The 17,139-nt window shown below is 41.6% G+C and overlaps 1 protein-coding gene and 1 pseudogene across 2 annotated transcripts in view; one reads left to right on the top strand and one right to left on the bottom strand.

The window, feature by feature from the left end:
• The window catches only part of prkci (protein kinase C, iota), a 136,503-nt gene that overhangs the window by 46,656 nt on the left and 72,708 nt on the right, over positions 1-17,139 (bottom strand). Inside the window, exons 1-3 of one of the 2 annotated variants that reach the window (XM_043702653.2) lie at positions 15,220-17,137; positions 10,428-10,478; positions 136-221 (exon numbers count right to left, since the gene is read on the bottom strand). In XM_043702653.2, the coding sequence (XP_043558588.1) occupies positions 136-221; positions 10,428-10,449 (108 nt within the window). In that variant the 5' untranslated portion in view covers positions 10,450-10,478; positions 15,220-17,137. Of the gene's footprint in view, positions 1-135; positions 222-10,427; positions 10,479-15,219; positions 17,138-17,139 lie in introns of those variants that run through there. The other variant, XM_043702652.2, reaches the window with a different exon arrangement.
• LOC148148264 (prefoldin subunit 4-like) lies at positions 13,338-15,387 on the top strand (annotated as a pseudogene).

Consider the following 17,139-nt stretch of genomic DNA (forward strand, 5'->3'; position numbering starts at 1 on the left):
GATCCAGATTAAACCCAGTTCCAAAGCCCCTGAATAAGATGTGGGCGTCAAATTGGAAAAAAGTTACATTATCTAACTAAACTTGATGAACACAGCTTTTTTTGTGGAGAAAGAATAGGCAACCGTTCTCCTCACCCTATTGAATCTTTTTGCTTGGAAAGTATGTCCATTTACACAGTACAACTTTCTCCAACGCCGCGCACCTCTTCTGTAGATGGATTCTGAAAAAAGTGGCACAAGTTAAAACAAGAAATCTGGAAGTCGTTACATTCCTATCACAATTTCAAATGAAGCTTTCTGATTACATTTTCACTGGATATAAGCTGGTAATGTTTTGAAATGAAAAAAAAATTATAAGCAAAATAGATAATTCAGTTTACAGGATCACGGAACTGAACCAGTCCTGTTCCAACATTCATTGCTTATTTCTTTTTCTGGTCAAACATACAATCAATCTTGTGATATTAAGGTATCAGAAAAACCTGATGGAACTTGGACTTTTCAACCAAAGTAGATGATGACTGATAGGTAACCGTAGAGAATTTGCATGTCATAGGTAAATAGTGTGGAAAAGTTAATTGTGATTTATTTCAGACAATGAAAGCAGTACCAATTCAAAACGGCAGCTGTCATTTTTTTTTTAAAAAGTGAGAGTATTTGCTGACATATACAGTAGTCAAAACTTGGAAGTGAGCTTTTGATAAAATATTGCACAATACAACCTTGCATTCAAAATCGAGATGGGCACGATCAGAGTCGTGTAATTCTTCCTGGATACATAAACTCCCATGGGTTGAATGAGCTTAACACCTATTCCAAACCTTAATGGTTACTGAAGTAAAATTTAATCAAATTTTTGCAGCTGAACTATGACTCTCAGATTGAAGTGCCAATCTATTCACAAATCAAGAAGAAAGTGAGGACTGCAGATGCTGGAGAGTCAGAGTCAAAAGGTGCTTTGCTGGAAAAAGCATAGCAGGTCAGGCAGCATCAGAGGAGCAGGAGAGTCAACATTTTGGGCAAAAACCCTTCAGCAAGAATTTGGAGGGCAAGAGAGCTGAGAGATAAATGAGGGTGGGGGAAGTTAGGTGAGATGGCAGTAGATGGATTCAGGTAGGAGGTAATCGGGATAGGTCAGTGGGGAGGTAGAATGGATAGGTGGGATAGAAGATGGACAGGTAGGTCAGGTCAAGAGGGCAGTGTGGACTTGGAGGGTTGGATCTGGAATGAGAATGGGGGGTTGGAAGGAAAATCAAAACTGGTGAAGTCAATGTTGATGCTGTGCGACTTTAGGGTCCAGAGGCGGAAGATGAAATGTTCTTCCTCCAATTGGCAGGTGGCTTTGATTTGGCGGTGGAGGAAGGCCAGGATTTGCACGTCCTTGGGAGAGGATGAAGGGGGTGTTGAAGTGGTTGGCTGCAGGATGATATGGTTGTTTGGTATGTGCGGACCAGAGATGATCCCTGAACCACTCTGCCAGTTGGCGCTCAGTCTCCCCGACGTAGAGGAGACGACAAAGAGAGCAACAGATACAGTAAATGAGGTGGGTGAATGTGCAGGAAAATTCCTGCCGTATTTGAAATGATCTTTCCAGCATCTGCAGTTCTCACTTTCTCCTACACCTGATCAGGTTCAGGGGATTTATCCACCTTTACGCGTTTCAAGACATCCAGCACTTCCTCCTCTGTAATATGGACATTTTGCAAGATGTCACCATCTATTTCCCTACATTCTATGTCTTTCATGTCCTTTCCGCAGTAAATACTAATGCAAAATACTAGTTTAGTATCTTCCCCATCTCCTGCAGCTCCACACAAAGGCCGCCTTGCTGATCTTTGAGAGGTGAAAAATGTGTTGCTGGAAAAGCGCAGCAGGTCAGGCAGTATCCAAGGAGGAGAATCGACATTTCGGGCATAAGCACTTCTTCAGGCTTATGCCCGAAACGTCGATTCTCCTGCTCCTTGGATGCTGCCTGACCTGCTGCGCTTTTCCAGCAACACATTTTTCAGCTCTGATCTCCAGCATCTGCAGTCCTCACTTTCTCCTAGTTGATCTTTGAGGCCCTATTCTCTCCCTCGTAACCCTTTTGTCCTTAATGTATTTGTAAAGACCCTTTGGATTTTCCTTAATCTTATTTGCCAAAGCTATCTCATGAACCCTTTTTGCCTTCCTGATTTCCCTCTTACTCCTACTGCCTTTATACTCTTCTAAAGATTCACTCGATCTGTCCTGTCTATACCTTATATATGCTTCCTTCTTTTTCTGAACCAAACCCTCAATTTATTTAATCATCCAGCATTCCCTATACCTACCAGCCTTTCCTTTCACCCTAACAGGAATATACTTTCTCCAGATTCTTGCTATCTCATTCCTGAAGGCTTCCCATTTTCCAGCCGCCCCTCTACCTGCGAACATCTGCCCCCAATCAGCTTTTGAACGTTCTTGCCTAATTCCGTCAAAATTGACCTTTCTCCAATTTAGAACTTCAACTTTTAGATCTGGTGTATCCTTTTTCATCACCATTTTATATCTAATAGAATTATGGTCACTGGCCCCAAAGTGCTCCTCCACTGACACCTCAGTCACCTGCCCTGCCTTATTTCCTAAGAGTAGGTCAAGTTTTGCACCTTCTCTAATAGGTACATCCATACACTGAATCAGAAAATTTTCTTATACACACTTGAATTTCTCTCCATCTAACCCCTTAACACTATGGCAGTCCCAGTCTATGTATGGAAAATTAATATCCCCTACCATAACTACCCTATTATTCTTACAGATAGCTGAGATCTCCTTACAAGTTTGTTTCTCAATTTCACGCTGACTACTAGGGGGTGTATAATACAATCCCAATAAGGTGATCATCGCTTTCTTATTTCTCAGTTCCACCCGAAAAAACTTCCTTGGATGTATATCAGGAATAACCTCGATTAGCACAGCTGTAATGTCATCCCTTATCAAAAACGCCACTCGCCCTCCTCTCTTGCCTCCCTTTCTACCCTTGCATTTGTGTCCTGGAACATTAAGTTGCCAGTCCTGCCCATCTCTGAGCCATGTTTCTGTAATTGCCATGATATCCCAGTCCCATGTTCCTAACCATGCCCTGAGTTCATTTGCCTTCCCTGTTAGGCCCCTTGCATTGAAATAAATGCAGTTTAATTTATTTATCCTCCCTTGTCCCTACCTGCCCTCACTGTTTGACTCACTTCTGTTCTCAACTGTACCTGTCTCAGATTGATCTTTTTCCTCACTATATCCCTGCCCACCCCCCCCTTACTAGTTTAAATCCTCCAAAGCAGCTCCAGGAAATCTCCTTGCCAGTATATTAGTCCCCTTCCAATTTAAATGCAATCCATCCTTCTTGTACAGGTCATTTCTACCCCAAAAGAGATTCCAATGATCCAAAAATGTGAATCCTTCTCCCATACACCAGCTCCTCAGCCATGCATTCATCTGCTCTATCCTCCTATTCCTGTCCTCACTAACTTGTAGTACTGGGAGTAATCTTTGAGGAGAAAGTGAGGTCTGCAGATGCTGGAGATCAGAGATGGAAATGTGTTGCTGGAAAAGCGCAGCAGGTCAGGCAGCATCTAGGGAACAGGAGAATCGACGTTTCGGGCATTAGCCCTTCTTCAGGAATGAGGAATGTTGGTCCAGCAGGCTAAGATAAAAGATAGGGAGGAGGGACTTGGGGGAGGGGCGTCGGAAATGTGATAGGTGGAAAGAGGTCAACGTGAGGGTGATAGGTCAGACTGGGGTGGGGGCGGAGAGGTCGGGAAGAAGATTGCAGGTTAGGAAGGCGGTGCTGAATTTGATGGATTTGACTGAGACAGGCTGGGGGGAGGGGAAATGAGGAAACTGGTGAAATCCGAGTTCATCCCTTGTGGTTGGAGGGTTCCTAGCCGGAAGATGAGGCGTTCTTCCTCCAACCGTCGTTTCGCTGTGGTCTGACGATGGAGGAGTCCAAAGACCTGCATATCCTTGGTGGAGTGGGAGGGGGAATTGAAATGTTGAGCTACAGGGTGGTTGGGTTGGTTGGTCCGGGTGTCCCAGAGGTGTTCCCTGAAACGCTCCGCAAGTAGGCGGCCCGTCTCCCCAATATAGAGGAGGCCACATCGGGTGCAAAGGATGCAATAGATGATATGTGTGGAGGTACAGGTGAATCTGTGGCGGATATGGAAGTTTCCTTTGGGGCCTTGGAGGGAGGTGAGGGGGGAGGTGTGGGCGCAAGTCTTGCACCTCCTGCGGTTGCAGGGGAAGGTGCCGGGAGTGGAGGTTGGGTTGGTGGGGGGTGTGGATCTGACGAGGGAGTCATGGAGGGAGTGGTCTTTACGGAATGCTGATAGGGGAGGGGAGGGAAATATATCCTTGGTGGTGGGGTCCGTTTGGAGGTGGCGGAAATGGCGGCGGATGATGCGCTGTACATGGAGGTTAGTGGGGTGGTAGGTGAGGACCAGTGGGGTTCTGTCCTGGTGGCGGTTGGAGGGGCGGGGTTCAAGGGCGGAGGATCGGGAAGTGGAAGAGATGCGGTGGAGGGCATCGTCGACCACGTCGGGGGGGAAATTGCGGTCCTTGAAGGAGGAGGCCATCTGGGATGTGCGTTTTTGGAACTGGTCCTGGGAGTAATCCAGATTTTACTACTCTCAAGGACCTCCTTTTTAAATTCCTGCCTAACTCTGATCTCCCTTCAGAATCTCAACCTTTTCCCTTCCTATGTCGTTGGTTCATTGTGAAAAATGACCTCTTGCTTGCGCCTGTCCCTCTTGAGAACATTCTGCACCCTCTCTGAGATATCCTTGATCCTGGTACCAGGGAGGCAACACACCATTCTGATTTTTTGCTGTTGCCCACAGCAATGTCTGTCTGTACCTCAGACTAGAGAATCCCCTTACACAATTGATCTCTTGGAACCTGACGTACCCCTCATTGCATTAGAGCCAGTCTCAATACCAGAAACTTGGTTGTTCATGCTATGTTCCCCTGAGAGTCCATCACCCCCTACATTTTCCAAATCAGCATATTGTTTGAAATGGGTACAGCCACAGAAGACTCCTGCACATCTGCCTACCTCCCTTACCTTTCCTGGAGTTAACCCATCTATGTGACTGTATCTGAGACTTCCCCCCTTTTCCTATAACTGCCATCCATCATATACTGTTGCTGTTGCAAATTCCTCAATACTTCTAACTGTCTCTCCAACAGATCCATTCGATCTGATAAGATTTGTAAGCAACAGCATTTATTGCAGATATAATCCGCAGTAACCCAAAAACTCTCTTTAAACTCCCACATCTGACAAGAAGCACATATCACTCGACTAAAGGCCATTTTTTCCTCCTTCACAATCTACAGACCCATAAAATAACACCGTCTTATTCCTCTACAAAACACTGCCCCAGGTTAAGTTAATAATAATGGCTTATATTTTAAGTTTAATCAAGAGACATATCTCCAAAAACATATCAAGAAAGAACCCACTCTACTCACTACCGTAGACTTTCTGTAGGCCACACTTAAAATACACTTATTTGATTCTGTGCTGCGAACTTCGCCCAAACAGTTCCTCCAAGATCAGTTGTGAATTTCACTGTTTGTTAGTTTTCCCAGAAGCACTCTGATTTCCAGCGATATATGAATTCAAACAACAAAGGCAGAAATGTGCAGGTACACCGTAGTGTCAGTTTCTTTCTCTCTCTCTCCTGCACTGACCTCACCATGTGCTTCTTTGTCTTTTCTTCATCCTTTTAAAACTGCTGTTGTTTTGTTTTTTTCTCCAACGTTCCAAAACAATGCAACAGCATATAGACAGTATTTGCTGCTCCTTGAATTTGAGGAAATCACCTCCAACACCTAAAATACCTCAAAAAAGGTGCAGCTGTTACATCCATAAATTTTTCTGTCCTCCATCTTGGATTACCCAGAATCCTTCTCTTCAAAACAAAACTAATTTGAGAGACATGCACAAAGCCATGCCAATATGTCTTGCCTTTTCAAGTGCATGTAGACCTAGTTTCTCAGAATCCTTTCCAATAACCTACCCATCCTTGACCTTGCGTTTACCGGTCTGTAGTTCCCTGGCTCTTCCTTGTAGTCTCTCAAATAATGGCATATTAACCATGATTCAGTCTTGCTGCAACTCACCCATGGCTGTTGATGATAGAATTCTCTCTGCTCAGAGTCCTGCAATTTCTTCCCTGGCTTCTCCCTATGTACTGGGATACACTTAATTTGGGTTCCAGGGATTTATCTAGCTTTATGCATTTTATGAGCTCCAGCACTTCCTCTTCTGTAATATGGACTGTTTTCAAGTAATCACCATTTATTGCCCCAAATTCTCTAGCTTCCACATCCTTCTCCCTGGTAAATCCTGGCGCAAAATATTTGATTAGATCTCACCCATCTCCTGTGGTTCCACACATAGACAGCCGCAGTAACCTTTAAGAAGGCTCTCTTTAACTATGCTTTCCCTAGTTGTTCTTTTGCCTTTAATGTACTTCTAGAATCTCCTTGGATTCTCCCTGACCTTATCTGCCAAAGCTTTCTCATATCCCCTTTACAGCATCCTGATTTCTCTCTTAAGTCTGCCCCTACTCCTCCTACTGTCCTTGAGGGATTCACTTGATTCCAGCTGTCTATACCTGTCATATCCTCTTTTTCTTGACCAGAGTCTCAATATCTTTAGTTATCTGGTATTCCGTTGCTCCCCTTAATTTCTGAACCATCTTCAATCTTTTCTTACTACTGCTTAGGATACCCCACCCCATCTCCATAATAGTTTAAAGCAACAGGGAGTATGGAGTCAAGTAGAAAGACAAGCCACAGGTTAGCATACGTGCAGGGTTTAAGTTCAAGGCAGACTAGGAATGAAGCAAAAAGGAAGGATAACTTAAGATATATTACTAGAGATGATGGAAATCATGAAGATAAGGAATTTAGCATTAAGGCGCTTTACCTGAATGCTCGTAGCATTCGTAACAAAATAGATGAATTAACGGCACAAATCATCGTGAATGATTATAATGTGGTTGGCATCACAGACGTGGTTGCAAAGTGTACAGGACTGGAAGTTAAACATCCAAGGATTTACAACTTATCAAAAAGATAGGGAGTTGGGCAGAGGGGGCAGGGTTTCCTTGTTAGTTAAGAATGAAATTTAATCTATGGCACTGAATGACATAGGGTCAGATGATGTGGAGTCTGCGTAGGTGGAGCTAAGGAACCACAAAGGCAAAAAACCCATAATGGGAGTTATGTACAGACCTCCCAGCAGTGGTCAGGACCAGGAGTGCAAGATGTACTGGGAAATAGATAGGGCATGTCAGAAAGGCAAGGTCACAGTGATCATGGGGACTTTAATATGCAAACTGACAGGGTGAATAATGTTGTCAGTGGATCCAAAGGAAGGGAATTCATGGAATGCTTACAGGATAGCTTTTTGGAACAGCTTGTGATGGAGCCCACAAGGGAACAGGCTATTCTGGATTTAGTGCTATGTAATGAGCCAGACTTTATTAAAAAATCTTAATGTAAGGGAACACTTTGGAGGAAGTGATCATAATATGGTGGAATTCAGTCTGCAGTTTGAAAGAGAGAAGGCAAAATTGAATGTTATGGTTTTCAGTTAAATAAAGGTAATTGCAGTGGCACGAGAGAAGAAAGATCATCTGGGTTGTGGGGGGGAGGAGATTGGGAAGACTACAAAAACAAACAGAGGATAACAAAGAGAGAAATAAGGAAGGAGAGGATCAAATATGAAGGTAAGCTAGCCAGTAATATTAGAAATGACAGTAAAAGTTTCTTCCAATACATAAGTAATAAACGAAAGGCAAAAGTAAAATTGGACGACTCCAAGTTGATGCAGAAGGGCTAGTGCAGGGAGATAAGGAAATAGCTGAAGAACTTACTAAATACTTTCTTCATAGTGAACACTAAATACTTCACAGTGGAAGACATGAGTAACATCCCAACAATTAAGGAGAGTCAGGGGGCAGAGTTGAATATGGTAGCCATTACAAAAGAGAGTGTGCTAGAAAAGCTACAAGGTCTAAAAATTGATCCATCTCCTGGCCCCGATGGGCAACATCCTCGAGCTCCGAGGTAGGTGGCTGAGGAAATCGGGGAGGCATTGGTTGTGATCTTTCAAAAATCATTAGAGTCAGAGAAAGTCCCAGATGATTGGAAAATCGAAGTTGTAACCCCTTGTTCAAGAAAGTATCAAGACAAAAGGTGGAAAATTATAGGCCGATTAGCCTAACCTCAGTTGTAGGTGAGAAGGGGACTGTCCAGTTGGGCACAGACAGGCTATTCTTAGATGTGAGTAAGACTTACGACAGTGTGTTGCCTCCCTGGTGCCAGGATCAAGGACGTCTTAAGACCATAAGACATAGGAGTGGAAGTAAGGCCATTCTGAAGGTTGACTTGCAGGTTGAGTCCATGGTTAAGGCAGCAAATGTAATGTTGTCATTTATCTCAAGAGGGTTCGAATATAAAAACAGCGATGTGCTTCTGAGACTTTATAAAATTCTAGTTAGGGCCCCATTTAGAATACTGTGTCCAATTTTGGGCCCCACACCTCAGGAAGGACATACTGGCACCGGAGCGTGTTCAGTGGAGATTCACACTGATGATCCCTGGAATGGTAGGCCTAACATACGATGAACGGCTGAGGATCCTGGGATTGTATTCATTAGAGTTTAGAAGGTTGAGAGGAGATCTATTAGAAACTTACAAGATAATGCATGGCTTCGAAAGGTAGACGCTGGGAATTTGTTTGTGTTAGGCGGGGAGACTAGAACCTGTGAGAACAGCCTTAGAATTAGGAGGGGGTCAATTTAGAATGGAAATGAGGAGACATTTCTTCAGCCAGAGAGTGGTGGGCCTGTGGAATTCATTGCCACAGAGCGCAGTGGAGGCCAGTACGTTAAATGTCTTCAAGGCAGAGATTGATAAATTCTTGATCTCGCAAGGAATTAAAGGCTATGGGGAAAGAGCGGGTAAGTGGAGTTGAAATGCCCAGTCATGAGTGAATGGCAGAATGGACTCAATGGGCCGAATGGCCTTACTTCCACTCGTATGTCTTAGGGTCTTAAGACATCCTTGATCCTGGCACCAGGGAGGCAACACAGTGTCGTAAGTCTTGCTCACATCTGAGAATAGCCTACATATGCCCAACTGGACAGTCCCCTATCACAATTGCTCATTTGAATCTTGACGAACCTCTCTTAGCAGAAAGTCCAGCCATTATGCCCAAAACCTGGCTGCCTTCTGAGAGGCAATCCCCCCTAATCAGTAGCCAAAATAGAATATTTGTATGGGAGAGAGATAGCCACAGGAGAACTCCTGCAGTACCTTCCTACCTCTTTAGGCAGTCACCCATCAACCTGATTGTATCTGCAATATGACCAAAGCTACTTTCCATCACACCCAGTCCTTTTATATACTCCTCAGTGACTCCAACTATATCTCTAACTGATCCAAATGGTTTGATATAAGCCACATCCAAACACACTTCCTGCAGATAGGGTCTCCAGGGACAGTAAACTGTTCTGATCTTCCACAATTAAATACAAAAGACAAAATGCTTCAGTTATGCACGACATTAGTGAGACCCACATCTGGAACCCAGTGTGCAGTATTGGTCTCCAAATACTTTAGAAGCAGTTCAAAGAATGTTCAGTAGACTAATACCACAAATAGATTATTTTATGAGACAAAAAAGTGGACAGGCTTGGCTTTCATCTATTAATGGGAGTTTAGAAGAGGAAGAGGCTGCTTGGTTGAAACATACAACAGATCTTGGAGTGCACGTGGAAAACACATACCTCTTATGGGAGAATCTAGCACGGAGTCACTGCTTCAAAATAAGAGATCATCCATTTAACTCAGATAAGGAGAGATTTTTCTCAGAAAAATCCCTCGCTCAAAGGAAGTATGTAAATGGTTAAGGTATGAAAGGGAGAGAACTGGTCCTCTCTAAGTGCAAAGTAAGACAGACAACACATCAAAGCAGTGGTGGTGGAAAACGCGCAAAGAGAGAAGAGAGAGAAGGAACGTAAGAAAAATGGAAAACAGATATAATGCGATCAGTTTCTGAAGTTATTGGATAGAATATTAATCAAAATTGAATCTTGAAACCACAAGGTTTGGGAGGCTTCTTTAGGGAAATAATTACCAAAATCCAGACCTAGCTTGGTTGTGAGCCTACCACAATTCAGTAACCTTTTGACACTGGGCATGTCAGTTAATGTCTTTAGGAAAAAAGATTGTAAAGGGAAATACAATAGGAAATATAAAAATAATTTAAAGAGTGAAGAGAGTAATCAATATTCAAGGGTCTTGATTCATAACTGTTTTTATGAATTCATAGTGCAAATATGCACCAGTAAACCACTCTAAACAAACAAAAAAGGAAAATGAGCAATACTTACTATCTTCCCCAGGACAGGGCATTCCTGGTCTTTCTGGTACACAGGGAAACACTGTAGATGAAAATCCAATCATTAAAGTGGTATATAACATACAAGAACTTTCAATAGGTAATCTGCTGTGATGATATGGTAATAAATAAGCCAATGCTCAACATTAGAGGGAGTACAACTATTTCTGCAGCTGTTCTGATGGAGAGTCACCGGACTCAAAACATTCCCGGGATGCTACCAAACCTGCCAAGTTTCTCCAGCAATTTGTTTTTGTTTCGGATCTCTGGCTTCCATAGTTTTTTGCTTTATTTATCTGTAGCTTCTTTTTCAAGAGAGCTCCTATATTAAATATGCAGGAGATAAGCCTACTTCACTTCCAATTTACACAAATAGTTTAGCACATCCTACTCCTTGATTTTGGAGGAAGGTGTAGTTACTGAATTTTATGGCTGTGATTCAGCAAGTGTGAAACATACACAGCATGTAATGTGATGAAGCTGTGCAACAGATGGTGATTGGGAGAGGAGTGGTGGGGAGAGAATGTAAAGCTTCCAACACTCATGAAGCAATATCAAATGAATTTGAAGAAATTTCTTTTTAACTAGTGCTAATGAAAATTAAATAGTTTTCATAAAGAATACACGATTTTTCAAGAAATAGCACATAAAACATGGACTTTTTTTTCAAAAGGACAGGGAGGACAATTTTCAATGTACTGAAACATTAGTACATTAAACTAGAGGGGAAAATAACTTGTGTCCTTCAAATATGTGAAACCCACGATTTAGTTTCTTTTATTTTCAATCTTTGCTGCCTTGCATGTAAATGAGCATCGGATTAACGTAGTTTTGATCATTTTTGCACAAGTTTGCAATAGCAAATGTTTCTATATCAAAAATGCGTTTCTCTCACACAGGAACATCCTATCCTCAATTGAGAAGGGAAACCTGAAGAATTGATCTGTGCCCTCATATGCAACATCTGTTGGCCCATGGCAGCACACACTGAGGCAATGGGGCATCTCCCACAGACAACTTATATTTGTACAGTGTCTTTAAATGTAGAAACCAACCAAAAGCATTTCAGTAAACAGTTCCCAAATCTGGATTTAGTGTTACAAAGAAAGGCAGGTGTTGAAGTGATATAATTTATCCCCTGTATGTATTCCATTCCTATGCCTACAGTCAGAAAATCATGTTATACACATGACTACATTTTCCAGATTCTGTGGAACTGTAGCAGTTGTCAACATAGAAGGCAGAACATTGTCCCATCATATCTGTGCAATTACTTTACTTGGATCTTCTACCTACTCTTAACTATCCCTGGAATTTGATAACCATCTTCTTGCAGTTTTGAGGTCATGAAAGGGACAAATTCAAGTTAATTTTCCTTGTCCAATTTACTTTTTTTTTCCCTTACAGGAAGTGATCATCTTTATCTCACAGAAATCAATAGTTTATACATTAGGCTAACACCAATAAATGTCTGCATGCTTGAGGACTGGATAAGGACCATTCTGAATAAGGGCATGCATGCAACAAAATGAAAATGCTACTCAAACCATATAGTTTCTTCCCTTAAAACAAAGTCTTAGCAAACCCAGAAAAGTTGATTAAATTATATTTTAAATCAGATCAAGGCAAAACATTTTCCACCCAACCAAGTACAATCTGTAAAAATTCCATCTGACTCTAGGCTACTCCTACACAAATTGGCTGAGCCTGATTCAGACCTTTTGAAAACTTGATGTTATAGCTGAACCCAAGAAAAGCTTCTGCCATATAATCATTCCATCACCAAGACTGCCAACGTCTTCCTCTATCACACTGCTCAACTCCACCCATGCCTCAATTTATCTGTTAAAACTTGACTACTTCAATGTTCTCCTCGGCATTATCCCATTTTCTAACCTACAATGAGCCTACACAAAATTCTGCTGCCCATACCATAAACTACACACAGTTCTATTCATTTACAATAGCTTCCAATCCAGCAACGACTTAGTTTAAAATCTCATCCTTTTCTTCAAATGCTTTCTCATTCTTTCCCATCACTATGACCTCCCGTCCTGTAATTCTTAATTACATTTGTACTCTTCCAATTCTGATTCATTATGCATCCCCAATTTAATTACTCTACCATTGGTGGATCTGCTTTTAGTTGCCAATAGTGCAAACTTCATAATTCCTTCCCAAAACCTCTGGTTCTCCTTTTATATATTCTTTAAGAGCAACATTTTTAACTCTGCTTTTGGTCATGTGTTCTAATATTCTCTTCTGCGACTCAGGTTCAAACTGTATTTTTTACTGCTCCTGAAAAGCACCTTGCAATATTTAATTATAGTGAAAGCACTTTATAAAAGCACATTGTTACAGCAGTAACAGCCTAAAATAATCTACACCCTGACAGATGTGCAACAGCGATATGACCATTTTTTGGCTCTCTCCAACTCAATAACTCAGCGGACATTTGCACCATTGCCATCAAATCTGACTTGTTGGTGAATTTTAAAAAGTGCATAACATGTAAAAAAGTTTCAGAAAGTATAAAAGCCACTGACCATATCTGGCATGTACATGATTGAGGGATAAAATATATCAACAAAGGATTAATTCAGAGATAGTAAGCATGGATTTGTTCAGGGAATATCATGCTTGACAAATCTGAACAATTTCTTTGAGAAGATAGTCATGAGTATTGATGAGGATAATGTATTCAATAAGATTATACAAGGATATCTCAGCAAAGCTTTTAATAAAGGTCTCTCATGGCAGACTCGCCAAGAAAGTAAAAGCTCTGGAGATGCACCACAAAACAGCACTGAAAGTCTGAATTCAGTTGGACACTGCGGGCTGAGAGCTGGGGCCCTTGCAGCTTGTGATGTTGATTAAAAATTTAGACTTAAGAATAGTGGATATGATCAAGAAATTCACAGACGACATGAAAATTGGTAGGGTAGTAAATAGCGAGGATAGCTATAAACTGTCGGAAGATATCAACAGACTGCTCACGTTGGCACAGCAGCTGCTCAGATGGACCTTGATGTGCATATGAACAGATCTCTGAAGGTAGCAAGTCAGGTAGATAAGGTGGTTAAAAACAGCATATGAGACACTTGCTATTATTAGCCCTGGAATAAAATGCAAGAGCGGGAAGAGTTATGTTGGAGTTGTAGAAACTGCTGGTTGGGCCAATTTCTGGAAAAAGGGATTAGCGTAATCTGACATGATTACTGTCCGGGACACGCTGGGCCAAATGGCCACCTTCTGTGCTGTAAACATTTACATGTCCAAGTAATTCTCAGGAGCAGAAAGCACCACAAATATTGAGAGAGGTACCACGCATATCAGTGCATAAAGTAAGGCTGTAGCATTCCCAACAATCTTCAGCTAGTACATTCTTCTGGATGATCCATCTCATCCTCCTCTGCAGGTCCTCAGAATCACAGATGCCAGTCTTCAGCCTAGTCAATTCATTTCATGTGGTATGAGGAGACAGATGAAGCCACTGGGTACTGTAAAGGCTTTGGGCACTGACATTACAGCAATGGTACTAAAAAAAATTTAAATGAAAGCTTACTGTACTCCTAGCCAAGCTATTCCAATATGGCCAAGACACTTGCGCCTACCCAACAAAGTGTAAGATTGCCCAATAGTGACTCTTGCTAAAAAGCAGTACAAATATAACATAGCCAATTACTGCTCCAGTCTGCTTTTGACAATCAGCTATTGTGCATCACTTGCTTAGCAATAACCTACTCGATGTTTCAGTTTGGGTTTCACCAGGACCAAAATATGCTTTGGGTCAAACAGAACCGAAGAACTGAATTTCAGGTATGAGGTGAGTGTGATTCTCAAACGTAGCCCTGATGTTAAAGGCAGAGTGTAATATGAAGGAGCCTGCAAAACTAAAGTCAACTGAAAAAGGGGGAATTTTCCTCTGGTTGGAGTCATACATAGCTAGGTCATCTCAGCTCCAGGACAACCCTTCAGGAATTCCCCAGAGCAGTGCCCTACACACCTTTCCTTCATTATAAGGTGAGAGCAGGAATGTTTGCTGCTAAGTGCAGAATATTCAGAATCATTAATGATGATTCAGATACTGAATCAGTCACTGTCCAAATACAGCAAGACCTGGGTAATATTTGTCACAAATAACATTCCTGCCACACAAGATCCAGACAATGAGCATCATCAATAAGAGAGAATCTAATCATCTGGACATTACCACCACTGAATCTCCTGCTGTTAATAACCTCAGAATCACCAGCAATCTAAATAGAACTAGCCACATAAATACAGTGGTTCCAAGAGAAGGCCAGAGTCTCTTATCCTGCAGTTACTCAATGAAACACAACAACTTGGGCAAGCTAATCAGCAGTAGAAGATATTAGAGTCATTTTCGATGATGACCAGAAAATAAATTAGTTCGCAAGAAATAATAATAGGCTTTTAGAGTCATACAGAATGGAAACAGACAAGACCTTTGCTGTTCACCTCATCAATGCCCCTCATGACCTTATAAACTTCCATAACGCCACCCCTCAACCTACGTTCCTGGGGGAAAAGATCCCAGCCTATCAAGCCTCCCTTAACTTAAACTCTCCAGTCCCGGTAACATCCCTATAAATCTTTTCTGCATCCCATATCCACCCCACCAATTTAATAATGTTCTTCTCAAAGAAAGGTGCTTATAGAACTTAAAGAAATAGAACTAGAAAAGAAACAATTACAGAATCTAGAAGATGCCTCTGATGACATAATGATGCTTGAAGAAGATACTTTTGCGGTTGCCTTACCAAATCAGAGCTTTTTATTAGCTATTCCCAGAATGAGACACAGGACATGCTAGAAGCTGCAAAGCAAATTCTCCAGGCTTTGCCGACTCATGTGGAGACAATCCAAGTTGTTACCAGATCTCTGCAAAATTTGGAAACAACATTAACCTTGAAATGAATGACAACTGAACTGTTTATTCTCACCAGTCATGTTTCACTTGATTGAATGATTTAACTTGTATTGCAGATTGTGGAAGGAAACAGTGATTTTTGTTTTTCAATAAAAGGAGTCATCACTTTGTTCATGATTTTTGGATGGAATTTTAAGAATTTTGTCCTGCAGCTCAACTTATTTGATGAAAACAAATGCAGTAACTAGCTTGTCTCCCCAAAGCCTGCCCACCAAGTCAGGAGTGTGATTCACTTGCATGGACGAATGCAGCTCCACTGAAGAAGCTTAACATCTGAGGACAAAGCACCCTGCTTGATTTGCACCCTGCTCAAACATTAAATTCCTTCCCCACCTACATTTGGCAGTAGTCATGTGCACCATCTACAAGATGCACTGAGGAAATTCATCAAGACTTCATGGACAACACCATCCAAACATACAATCACTATTACCTACACCAAGGGCAGCTGATATGAGAGAACACTACATCTTAAATTCTCCTCCAAGCCACTCATTATCCTGACTGGGAAGGCATAATTGTAGTTCCACAGTTAGTGTCAAAATCTTGAAATTCCCTCCACAATGACATTGTGTGACTGCCTACAGCAAATGGACTATAAGTTCAAGTAGGTAGTTCACCATAACGTTTTCAAGAGTAATTAGGGATGGGCAATAAATGCTGGCCGAGCCAACAAACCCCGCACTTCTAGGATAAGTCAATATCCAAACAAAAATCAGTTGGCATTATCACAACCCTGTACTGTAATAAGACCTTAACAATTCATCAGTAATACAAAGTGCTAGAGAAATTCCATCAGTAATGCCCGGTGCTACATTCTTCCAAGTCAATAAGAGAACCATTGAACAATTGCTGGGATCCTACTTGAAACCAGCTCCATGGTCAGGTTAAAGAAAAACATGAAAAGTCAATTTTATATGGACTGAACATACTGTTCAAGTTGCAAAAAGCATTCCCCAAAAGGTTCTCTCAACTCTCAGATGACCAGTATTGCAAAGAAAAATTACATTGTATTCCCATTAATGCAAAATGAAAAGTAATGTCATTCAATGACAATAATTGGTCCATAAGACTGCACTAATTTGAGCCACATGAAAGGAAGCAAATCCTGTATGCTGGAACCCACTACATCAAAAGGATGTTTTAACCCAATTGCCTAAAGGTATCTGAAATGAGACTATTGGTCTGTACAGTCAAATGGAAGACCTGAGTGTTCTCTAATTTTCTTAATGGTTTTGTGTACCTCCGAATCTGGTGTGCGGCAGCCACTTCCAAACTGCAAGTTAATGATACGATAAGCATTCCGATGCCAATTCCTATGTGCGTGGAATCTTGGAATGGCTGCACAGATGGGCAGCTTAGAGGGAATACGGAAGATGAACCATGGCAGAAAATCAATCCCAAGTAGATATTATCCTCTAATCAAGGGGCAGCAATAACAGTCAAGAACACTTGGAAACAGCAAAACTGTTTTGGCCTTTTTGAATTGGTGTTAGAGTGATAAAAACTCATTTATTCGTTGGTTATATTTTCCTTCTAATTTAAGGAGTGTTGCATATCAAGAAACAAAAAGAAAATTAAACAAAACATTATCAATCAGGAACTTTTTTGTTACTCCCCCACATCCTTGTAGATTGAAACTTCCTTTAGCATCACTGGGAGCTGGTACCAAAGTCAGAGCAACGTCGTGAGGTTCTTTTCTTGACAAATAACAGGTGCAGGAACAGGATCTAATGCACGTTGCGGTATA

The sequence above is a fragment of the Chiloscyllium plagiosum genome, unplaced genomic scaffold (assembly GCF_037043375.1).
Source record: "Chiloscyllium plagiosum isolate Xiang-an unplaced genomic scaffold, Cpla_swu_hap1 HiC_scaffold_13, whole genome shotgun sequence".
In the NCBI taxonomy this organism is placed as follows: Eukaryota; Metazoa; Chordata; class Chondrichthyes; order Orectolobiformes; family Hemiscylliidae; genus Chiloscyllium; species Chiloscyllium plagiosum.